General features: G+C 41.4%; 1 protein-coding gene across 1 annotated transcript; it reads left to right on the top strand.

Moving 5' to 3' along the window:
* The first annotated feature begins 206 nt into the window (after nucleotides 1-206).
* On the top strand, nucleotides 207-9,448 carry meox1 (mesenchyme homeobox 1). The gene is made up of 3 exons (XM_022743551.1): nucleotides 207-1,120; nucleotides 5,685-5,857; nucleotides 8,761-9,448. The coding sequence occupies exons 1-3, from the start codon at nucleotides 619-621 to the stop codon at nucleotides 8,881-8,883; spliced, it is 798 nt and encodes a 265-aa protein (XP_022599272.1). The 5' UTR covers nucleotides 207-618; the 3' UTR covers nucleotides 8,884-9,448.
* The last annotated feature ends 2,442 nt before the right edge of the window (nucleotides 9,449-11,890 follow it).

The raw sequence follows: 11,890 nt of genomic DNA, 5'->3' as shown, positions 1-11,890 counted from the left end.
ATGAAGCAGGGTTGTTTGGAGGGTACTACCAACATGTGGCCGGCAGGGCTCCTCCTCTGCAATCTCACGTTACACTCCATAAACTTGCCACTCTTTCCCACCTATACGTTTAAAAAGGAGGAGGGCTCACTTGTCAAGAATGCCTTAGAAGAGTTGTGAAAACAGCCAGCCCGAGAAGGGGAGTCATGCAGTTGCGGATGCAGCTCTCCTGCCGAGCCACAAACCACTCAGATCAGTCAGGGAGAGAGAGTGTGTGTGTGTGAGTGCAGGACCAGGGGAGAAAGTGTGTGAGAGTGTGTCAGGAATCAGAGTGCTCCAAAGGACGTCACACATGCTCCCAGAGAGAGAGGGAAACACGTTGTCACAGGAAGGCGTCTATCCTCACGCGTTCTGGACTGTGGAAGAGTCAACAGCCTCTGACAGCAGTGAGTATTCCAGCGGTGGATGCAGTGAAACGATGATGTGCATTTAGTCAGCTGGACTGGATATTTCTCAGAAGTGATACAGATTTCAAGACCTAACTTACTTTCTAAAGGGGGGGGGGTTTAAAATACCTCACCACGAAAAGACTTGTAATAAGACATTATTGAAGAGTGTGTGAAGTGTTTCTGCATCACCATGGATCAGCCAGCCAGCAGCTGCATGCGGAGCACCCACCCCAGCAGTCCCATCTGGGGCTGCATGAGGAACCCACACTCAGGGGTCCCGGGAGCAAACCTCCAGTCGCCCTACCAGCAGGGCCCTTTCTCCCTTCACCAGAAGCCCGAGTTCCTGGCCTACACAGACTTCTCCAGCTCCTGCCTGGTGCCGACCGCGCCGCACGCAGCCTACCCCCGAGACGACAGACTCTACCAAGAGAGCCAGGGGGGTTACCAGAGAGCTGACTGGCAGTTCAACCCCTGTGAGACAAGGGTGAGAGCACCCGAGGCCTGCGCGCCCGTCGTCACCCCCGCAGTAGTAGGTGGCGGCGGGAGTGGAGGGCCTGAGCTGGACAGTGTAGGGGGAGAAAGGCTGCCAGGTACCGTGCCCGGGTGCCTGGAGGGAGAATACTCACCCCAAAGCGTGGCGTCGGCCGACTCAGACAAGAAGAGCTCCAATAAGAGGAAGAGAGATGTCACAGGTGAGTAAGGCTTACGCTGTGATTGATGGGAGTCAGCTGGGGTGTGCTGGTTTATAGGGAAAAGAAGAGCATCCAAAAACTCATCACAGGAGGCTTAGAAAAGGAAAACACATATTAATAAAATGCACATTTGGGAGCATTAAAAATCAGAATGGACATTCCTCTTTTTCCTACTGTACACTGGTGTATAGTGGTGGTGGAAATATAGAGAAGAGATGGGGAGGAAACATGGAAATGTTCCAAGGAATCAGCTCAACTCTTGATCTGGCAAAATTTCTTAATTTACTTGGATTAGAAATGAAAAATTGATTCCCATTATTTTCTCTGCAACAATAGACAAGTGTAAAAAATGCTATACGGACATTGTTGCTCCTGAACGTTTAGATATGTCAAGGTTAAGGATTTCTTCCTCGCCCTATATCACAGCTGGCATTGACACAAATTCCCTCTATTTCCATCTTAAAGCTGCACTCTCACCAGATCACTATGTGAAAGGTGAGTAGGTGACGAGACTTTTGTGTTCGAGACACACACTTTAAGTAACAGTTGCATCCTCTTATTGTTCGGGGGCTTTCAAAATACTGAAATGATTAACGAGGCATCTGAACGTTTCATTGCGCTCCTGTATCCGTTGGAAATAGACCATTGTTTTATAACAGTCACAGCCACATGATGCTGGTAAAAAAAATGACATCAGGCGTATGGGGGGAAAAGTGTTAAAAGGCATCAAAGGTGCTTCAGACTGAATTTATTATTATTTGATTTATAAGTCTCAGAAGTTAATCGTTCAAATAAATTCACACATAATCCCACTGTAGTTGATGATAAAAGATCAAATGATTGTTAATTTAAGAACTTTTAACTATTGAAAACAATAAAGAGATCATGTAAAAAATACACCAGAAGACATAAGATGATAATATTCATATTACATGCTACCTTCACCATGTTTTGCCACCAAAGAATGAGCTCCATGTCCTTGCATATCCTCATATACGGTAAGAATGGTGTTAGCACTGTATGCATTTTGGATTACAGTGTAATTTATCCCTCCTATCATATTTCACACTTACTTAAAGGAAGAAAAGAGTAACTATATCTGTGAAGGTCTTACATGTTATATTTATAGCAAGAGCAACAGGCTAAAGGAAATGTTCATGTTTAAACTGCATCTAAAGGTGTGAAAGTTTAAATACTTTGAATTTCGCACTGGCAGAATGAAAATAAAACAACGTCCAACACATCTGCAGCATTCACAATTCATCCCATTCCTTCAGAGACTCTTCTAAACTGCAAAGATGATGGTTAAACCTATGCACTTAATAAGAAAGAAAATGTTTGCAGTAAATACAATACATTTCTAGTTTGGAGAGCATTGTGTCGTCTAGTAAATTTTGGCTTAAAAAATGTATATATTTTAAATGAGATTCAATCATATGGACAGTAAGACTCAGTATTTACAAATCTTAATGTTGAGTTTAATGTGCTGCATGATGCATAACTGTCCAGATATTGTCACTGAAGTTATAACAGAGTGTAACTGGATTAAAATTTGTCCAAACAAATTGAAGCATATCAGATTAGAAAGAGCATAAATAATTATTTGGGGAATAGCTACATGGCCTGTATCTGCAACAGACACAATCCTAATTGAAGAAGATGGTGGGGGAGTGTAGACCCCCTCTCCCCCCTCCCTCCCTTCCTTACCTTATTGTAACCTCCACTCACTACACTGAAAACATGCCAGACCACGTCTGGTAAAATCACTTGCCTGTGAGCCCACTTTTTACATTCTTATCCATTGACATTTTCCTGTCGTTAAGCCGTAACACAATCTCCCACTGAGTGCATGCAACATGTCTGACCACTACATCAGCTCTTGGTTTCAGAAAAAGAGCCATTCAGTCTTGAATGGCTCGAGCTGGTAGAAGAGCATATATTAGGAAAATGTCCTGAAGGCATTCACATTACAGACAGAGCTGCTACACAGTCTGCTCGTATCTGTGTGTGTTTATACAGATATGAAAATGTGGTGCTTTCACAGAGACGTGTCCAAAACCCTGCACTCACTCTGCTATCTGATATTGACTTCAATCCAAAGTTTGATCAGTATTTTTTATAATACAGTACAGTATGTAACAGAGACGTTCATGTAAACATTCTGCTATTAGCAAGTAAACATGCTATGAAAAATATTAATAGTGTGATTATTATTACTATTATTTATATCAATATTTCTTAATGTTCTCTGTAATTTCTGATAAACTGACATATGAATAATAAAAAAATTCAGTTTAATTATAAAACGAAACATTAACACTTAATTTTTACACCCCACTTAACATTTATTACCAGTTTATAAACACTTAACAAATGGTTTATAACATACTATGATGTAGTTGTGAGCAAATATAAGGACATTTTAAAATTCACATTATTTTGTTACACGTATTTTTATTAATGTATTTTTCACTATTTATAACTCCTCTTATGATATAACTCCATTACGAATAAACAGTTATATATATACATAAATGCATAAGCCTGCGTGATGATTACAGTATGTTATAAAGCATCTATTCACATTTTACACACACGTATGATCAATCACAGGTGGGTTTAAAAGTGTTGATAAATGTGTAAATAGATTATGTATAATTTATGTGATCAAGTAAAATTCACCCATTCATGCATATTAGTAAACACTTATAGATAATCTTATATCTGCTCACAGAAACATGACAAAGTGTTATAATGTGGTATTAACCATTCATTAACTGAATACTGTTTACTAACTGTAAATAAGGGGTTTTAATAGTGTAACTAATAAAAGATCCTAATTCATTGTGAAATCCCGGCTCCCACTTTTACACACGCAAATTATGTGATCAGTCAAACGTGTAATTTTCGCCTGGGGTTTTTACTTTAAAACAATCGTGACTTTACAGCAGCTTTAATTCAGTCCTGATTAAGACGAACTGCTTTTGCACCCTCCGCCCAAAAGAAAGGTACCAAATGCTGTTTGTCTTTGGGACCCTGCTGGGTGCAGAAGCCTTCTCCCTGCAAGTTTACGGCCTCTGGCTGTGCAGGATATTTATTGGGGGTCTGTTTAGTGAGAGCCAGTGTGTGCCCCTGCCAGGTGTTCAGTCCAACTAAAACTGCCTGGCACAGCTCCAGACCAGACCTGCCGAGGCCAGGCAGCACCGGCACACTCAGGGCAGCGTGTCATTAGTGACACTTAAACCAGAGTGAGAGGGTTTCACTCGGGTGTGACACATGGGCACTCCAGCACACACATCCTGGCGTTTGCACACGTTAAGCAGATATGCACAAACTGCTCACATGCGCACACATGTCCTGGTCTGCCCAGTCACATCTGGACCAGGTACTGCAGTCCATTTCACGTTCTGGCCCGGTGCTCTGGCAAGCACCAAGAAAAACTTCTCACTTTGACAAATTAGAACCATTTTCTAGAGATTACATCAGCTGCTAGTGTCGCTACCAATGCACAATTATTACCAAAAAACTCATTCCTTTTCATACACAAGAGAAGTTTTACTGAAAGTCAGATCAGCTAGCTTTCATTTGTACTTACCCTGGTAAATGAGGTTTAAAATTCCACCTTTAATAGGGAATATGGAGGCAGAGAAATCTATAAATCTTAGCACATCCCTTGTCTTATGAAATATTAACCCCACTGCCACATTCATAGAGACATCTCACGCTTTTTTTTTTCAGATGTATTTGCTGTCATGCAGAGATGAGTTAATGTGAATCTCCCCTGAGTGCTCCAGTTGGAAATCTCTCACACATGCACACACACACACAAACACACACACACACACACACACACACCCACGTAGTACTCAGACCTGGACACATCCGCACCTTTGTTCTTTTGTTAGAGGCTTTAACGATGTTCCGCTGCATTCCTCTCCTAACTCAGTCCCTCTGTGGCTGGTTTGGTGGCCCCTGCCCTGTGCCGACACATTCTCACACACACCATGAATGAATGTACAAATGCACAAATTTATACTTATATCTTCATACAGGCAGAGTACAAGCAAAAAAACACATGCACATATGTACTTGCATGCTCACTGTACACTAAGGATACAGGTGAACAGGGCTCATACGCTCAGGTCAGGGTGGTCTCTTTTTAAAGTGCTGGTTTTGGTGTTTACTATATGAGGGGCCTCCCACTAAAGAGTCTTTGAGGTTGTAGTTTGTTGGTTGGAAAGGTCCTTAAGGTCTGTTTAATAGTCAACTAGGGGCTGGTCACAAAATTAATGGATAGCTAATTCAAATCAGATTAGCTGTGAATAAAATGAAAATAGAGGGTCAAGTGGTGCCATCATATGTAAAACCTTTTGTATTTATTTTTGCTCTGTTTTAAGCAAATGTGATTAAAAAAAAAAAAAAAAAAGCAGAAGAAATATATGCATAACTTTCTATGAAATAACATCAAGTGTGTTTTCTTTGAGAGAACTATTTGAGAAGTAGACAAACAGGGTAAGAGCAACCTCACCCCAGAGCTTGTGTGAAACGCATTTTCTCTCTCCAGATATCCAGGAGTCCAGTTTTAAGGTGGACTCCAGCTGCAAGGCCCGGAAAGAGCGCACGGCGTTCACCAAGGAGCAGCTGAGGGAGCTGGAAGCCGAGTTCACCCACCACAACTACCTGACCAGGCTCCGCCGCTACGAGATCGCCGTCAACCTGGACCTCACAGAGAGACAGGTACACCACCGTCCCCTCACACATGGATGTTAAAGGATAATGATTATCATTTCACAGTAGCTGCACATCTATTTGTATTTACACCTCTGCAAGATGGATGAAGTAAATAATGAGAAAACAGTAATGCGATTTTGGAGTAGATATATTTTATACCAGAAGCCCCAAAATCTAGTTGAAATCTTTGTAGAAAGGTTTATGTTATGAATACTAAAAGATTTGAGATAAAAAAAATGGATTCCACCTTTTCAGCAGCAGAATTCCCAATGAAAATTTTACCTATAAAAAGAAAAATAAACCACCATCTTAAACTAACACCTTAATAACTCAAGTGGCTTAAGAATATCATGGAGCTTAAAATTAAAAATAAAAAAATGGACCAGAAAAAATTGAATAAACAAACCTTCTAAAAAGGTCGCCATTGATTTTTTTAAGGTGGAGAGTGTTCGAAATGACTCTATATCCACTATACATATGATAATATGGCATAAACAGAGTTGCATTTAAATTTCAATGAAGCATATTTTCCAGAATACTTTTCATCCTGTGGTTGCAGCTGAATGACATGCAGCTTTAATGAGTGGGCGGCAGCTCCAGACCTGATGAAATCGGGCGAACATGTGTCGATGCTGCTGGATAAAGCCCCAGTCTGTCTGTCAGGCCCAGTGTCCCAGCTCCTCCTAATGAGGCCATGGTGCCACAGTGACCACACATACTGCCGTCTGCTGCTAAATCTATTTCGCAGACCCCTGAAAAACACACTCACACACACACACGCACACTCACGCACACATTTGTACAGAGAGACCAACACACTCAAACCGCACATGCAGCCAGGTTCCATCTTCACTCAGAGCTCCCACTGCAACTTGCCGGTGTTTTCCAACTCATCCTACGCTCTTTGGCGATTTGCCGTCCTTTCAATCAGTCACGATGAGCAGAGGAACCCGGAGACGAAGAGGCTGCAGTATGTGGGAACAGATTCATCTGAGTCTCAGAGATGAAGGGGGAGATGCTCAGTGTGACGTACAGAGGTCACCCAACACTTCCTTGACCTCAGAAATCCAGCTTAAACTGCACACAGGTTGGACAGCTACAGAGAAACAGATATGAACTGCAACAATCACCTCATAGATTGAATGTAGATGCTTTCAACACGTTTTTTAACTTACTGTGTGTGCTTTTCTAAGTAAAAGAGCATTGAGCTTTGTCTCTTTGCATTATGACCTAATTCAACAGCTATGAATGTTTGTTTTTTTTCTGCCTTAAAGCATAAGGTTGGTGATAGTTTTAATTTTCCTACTGACAACAAATTCCATAGAAGACGCAAACCTACAACAAATTTATCCTAGGATATATCTCATTCCTCTGAGCCATAGAGCTCCACTGTTTTGTAGAAACAATTAAAAGCACATCATTGAGCCACACTGTTGCACTGGGTGACTTTCCTTCATTACCATAAAAACACACATGGAACTTTTGCCAACTCAATCTCACACACAACATCCTGCTGCTGTAAACAGCAGTAGGACACTAAATGTGTATCCATCAGCTGCTGAAAATAGTCCCCAACAAATGCACAATAAAAAGTACAGTGCCTGGCCTTTTAAGGAAATAACTGGACCTTAAAAAAATAACATAAAGTCATATCTTCAGTGGGAGTCTGTGGGTTTGGGGCTGGGAACCAAAGTATTGAGAGATGGACTAACACATTGTTGTTTCTGGAGAGTTTTGTCAATCCATTTATTCCCATTTAACTCAGCAAATTTAAAAGCTGCAATATCCAAAATAGAAACATTCATTACTTCGTAACTTAAGCATGACACAAGCTCAGATTTAACTTGACACTGAGCCTTGTATCACTATTGAATGAATGATCTACATAGTAGCTGTTGGACTGGTTGTTATAAATGAGTTATATAGCACCGGTCATGCAGTCTGCCACCATGTTTATTAAGTGTCTAACACCCTGGCTGAGGGTTCTCCATCGCAGATGTAGCTAAAGTTTCTGCCACCTTTTCCCTCGAATTTCCCCGACTCTCAGGAAGTGTATGTTTTTGCTGCTGTTCTTGGCCAGACAGTTAAAGCATGATATTCTCATTTCAGAACAGTGCAGTGATACAAATGAGCACTATCCACGTTGTGAGTAAACTTACGTCCTGTGTAGGCTGACATCCTGATAGTTGACTCTTCTGACCCGCTGTCCATACGATACTCTCTGCCTGCACTAGCACAGGTTCTGAGCCAGAATTGAGCTGAGCTCTGACACTGACTCTGACAATTCATGCAACTTGCAAGGCCAACCAAACCCAGCCAGTTTATATACTGCGCTGGGAGATTTGTGGGAGATTATTTGTCCATTTTTCTGCTGACCGTGTTGCAAAGCAGAAAGAACAGCCACAGTGATCCTGTTACAGGTTCATATGTGGTGAAAAAACATATTCTGCACTGTGTCTGTGTGTTACAGACACTTATTGTTTTAAATTCTTATGCAGCTCAGTATTTATTCATAGTATTAACTGTTATACACTAGTAGGGCTGCAACTAATGTTTATTTTAATTAATTTATTAATTTGATGATTATTTTTCATAGAGGACAAAGAAAACCAGCTAATATTCCTATTTGACAGGCTAGAACCAGTGAATTTTTAATTAATTTTAAGTAATAAATTATTAAAATAGTTGCAGGTTAATGTTCAACTGCATTAATATTAAATTACTACAAAGGGGGGACACCAGGAAGTTATGTCTGAAGCAAATTTATCACAATTATCTCAGTATATGCTGATGACACTATAATAAAACTGTTAAACGCAATCCCTTTTTAAAATGGTTTTAATCTGGCTCTGTCAGTGTTTATGTGACATTATAATCTCTAAGGTAACAATTTTGCTTCTGTGCCACAGGTGAAAGTGTGGTTCCAGAACCGGAGGATGAAGTGGAAGAGGGTGAAAGGAGGACAGTCGGCTTCCCCGAACGACCTGGAAAATGACGACATAGACTCGGCTGCCTCGCCCAGCTCTGAATGAACAAGGGGGAGGGGGTGGAGCATAATGAAAAGGAGATGCTGATCACCTTGTAGCACACAGAGAGAGACTGGGGTCAACTGGACACTGATGCAGCACAATGCAACTTTTGCTCATTTCTTTGGAAAGCTGCAAGAATCAAATAATTCTAGAGACTTTTTTTCATTATTCCCAGGATGAAATCACTGAGCATCTCCTTTGTTGTTTTCTGTTGTAAATAGTTGATTTCTGTCCATAATGAACTGCATTTTGATACACTATTGATAAGTACTAAATACTGTTTTTAGAGGCCACCTCTTGTTGCAGAGATGATACTTGCGCTCGTTGTACAGTCATACAGTGGCTTTAAGGCCAGTGATGACTTATCAGACCGTGATGTGATTGTGTTTGAGGGTATCCCCTTTGGTTCCAATATTGTAATCACGGCCTTTGACGCTTGACTACAACCACCTGGGAAAACTCAGACTGCACAAGTGTTGCCAAGCCATAAGTGCCTCTGAATCAGATGTTGGTTTTTTTCATTTTGTTAGTTTCTTCACCTAGAATATAGTTTTTTTTCTGTCAAACATTTTTTACTATTCTTTTTTTATACATTTTGAATATTATTGATAAAACACAGATGTTGCCTGTTTCTGCAAATAGAATAAATCATCTGCTGCAAAATGGGGAAAATATCTTGATAATTTCTTCCACCCGTAACAACCGAGTTATGATTGAACAGTAGGTTTCCTTGGCTGACGGTTTTATCACGTGTAGTCCATTTGGTCAGATATTAACTTGCTAAATTTGCTTCCATTTGCTATTGATGTTAGCAGCTGACATCAAAGGTAATCAATCATGCATGTATGGTTGTGTACTTGCATGTCTATTTAACCATGAAATAGTATTTTAGCCTAGTTCCAGAGATGCCACCCATATATTAGGTTTTGTTTTTTTTAATTGAGTCAGGTGTAACAGGTCTGATGCTATGCTCATTGGTGGCTAATTCCTCTGTTGGAAAAAGCTAGCCAATCAGAGCCTTTGTAGCCATGTTTAATAATAAGGACACAAGCTTCCTGTGCCAGAGCCAGAGAAATGGTGACCATGAAAATGGGGACAAGCATGGATGAGGCTGATGCAGCTGTACAGAATGTTGTAAGTTTACTTACAGATGAACATGACAAATATTAAAGCTGCACTAGCCAATATTTTTATATTAACAAAGAGTCAAATGACTTTAATTTGAAAGGAAGAAGCCCACAGAGAATAATCACCTGACTTTTGCAACCTGTAACTTTAATATTTTGGCACAATCTTATCGCTCTGATCAACCCTGTTTGCAGCCATGACAGGCAGTTGTTTTCAGAGGGAAAAGCTCCAATAAAGCCACTGTAAACTACTTGGCCTGCACCAAACTGCTGAACATAGCAGAGCATTTAGCAGCTAAAGGACCAAAGTGAGTGAATCACCAGGAACACGGCTCCAATATTATGTTTTCTGCTAGATGTGCAAACAGGAAACTGCTTGCTAGCAGATTCACAATGTCAATGTTGTGTTAACAGCTTGTTTTGCTATCCCCAAGTGGCTAATTGCTCTTAGCAACCACTACAGCAAGTTGATGACTGAAAGTGATACCAGCAGGACCGATTATGTCACTTGCTACTGAAATACAACAACATCCTCCAAGCAAAAATGCGCATAATGTCAGACTGAAAAATGAAGTGAAACAAAACGCCAATTCATTCTGATAATTAGGCTAAATTAGGCTTATGTGCATACCTGTGCACATGCGCCCCTGGGCATCAGTCACATGGTCCCAGGTGCAGTAAAATAGTCTCACAGTTCAGTGAAATCTTCCTGTATGGGGGTAGGCGCGACAAATCTTATCAAGAGGAATTATGAGTGTTTTTTGAGAGCTCCTGTGACACAGCAAGCTTTACTCAAAAGCCTTTCCGATGATGGCATAATTATCTTCATTAATATCTCATATGTGGGTCAGATTTCCCTGAGGTCCGATCGGAATCAGCTCTCATCACCGCCCACCTAGATCCTGTCTGTAATCCTAATGGCAAGTGGTCTCCTGTAGACCCGACGCTGATCACTGTGATTAGTCTGAAATGACCTGACAAGCACTAACACAGCTCCAAGGAGATGTGAGGGTGTGTGCACATGTGTGTGTTTGAGGGTTTGAATTGGAACATTCGTTTATGCGCACCATCACTGTCATTCCAGGCAGCTCACAAAGGGCCATTAACTTGACAAGGTGGAGTTGGGCTCCAAAAAGCTAAACTATTTGGCCCCCGCACACTATTTTCAACGGAAGCATCTGGATGGGGCCAATTTGATCTCAACCTGAGTGGAACCTAGACAAACCCACGCACGGGGCCCCCAGGACCAGAGGAAAAAAAAAAAAAAAAAAGAAAGAAAAAAATCGTGCTGGCTGACCACTTGCGTATGATGGAAAAGGGAAATAATAGGTGGGTATGGGTGAAAAGACGGCTTCTCAAGTACAGGATGTTGTTGTAGCAGGTAGCCAGTCATCCAATTTCCTGCTTCCCAAAGAAAACAAGAGCTCGAGCATAGGAGTCCCCAGACTTACAATGGTGGGCCTATGCTCAGACTCCGGCCAACCAAACAAAGCCTTCAGAGGTTACTGCCCTTTCTGCTGGTCTGCTGGGACTGGAGTTGGTGGGAGGGTGGGATGCTTGTTCCACACACACACACCCACAGACACACACACACAGGCTCGGGGTCAAGTGTTACTGTACGTCTGACCCCTCTGGGCCCCGCTGCAGCTGCTGGGGGTGGAATAACTCCAAGTCGATCCTGTGCCCGTTTTCCCCCTCGCTCAGCCTCTATTAGGGTCTATTATTGTATTAGTGGTAATAGTAGTCAAAATAAACCATGTCCAATTGTAATGATAGTATTAATATCAGCAGTGTAAACTAATGAAACTGGAATGTTGTTCTTTCACCATAGAGGTTCCTTTTAAAGGCACAGGGGTGGCCAAATTTATGGATTAGATTTAATT

This window comes from Seriola dumerili, unplaced genomic scaffold, assembly GCF_002260705.1.
Source record: "Seriola dumerili isolate Sdu_G_001 unplaced genomic scaffold, Sdu_1.0 BDQW01000068.1, whole genome shotgun sequence".
NCBI classification, from domain to species: Eukaryota; Metazoa; Chordata; class Actinopteri; order Carangiformes; family Carangidae; genus Seriola; species Seriola dumerili.
Note: the sequence above shows the minus strand (reverse complement) of the source record. Positions and strands in the feature narration are given on the sequence as shown.

Bases quoted from the DNA above. Each gene is read 5' to 3' on its own strand.
- meox1 (XM_022743551.1), top strand. From the start codon at position 619: ATGGATCAGCCAGCCAGCAGCTGCATGCGGAGCACCCACCCCAGCAGT. The intron at 1,121-5,684 runs GTGAGTAAGGCT...TTCTCTCTCCAG, and splicing joins GAGGAAGAGAGATGTCACAG to ATATCCAGGAGTCCAGTTTT. The intron at 5,858-8,760 runs GTACACCACCGT...TCTGTGCCACAG, and splicing joins TGGACCTCACAGAGAGACAG to GTGAAAGTGTGGTTCCAGAA.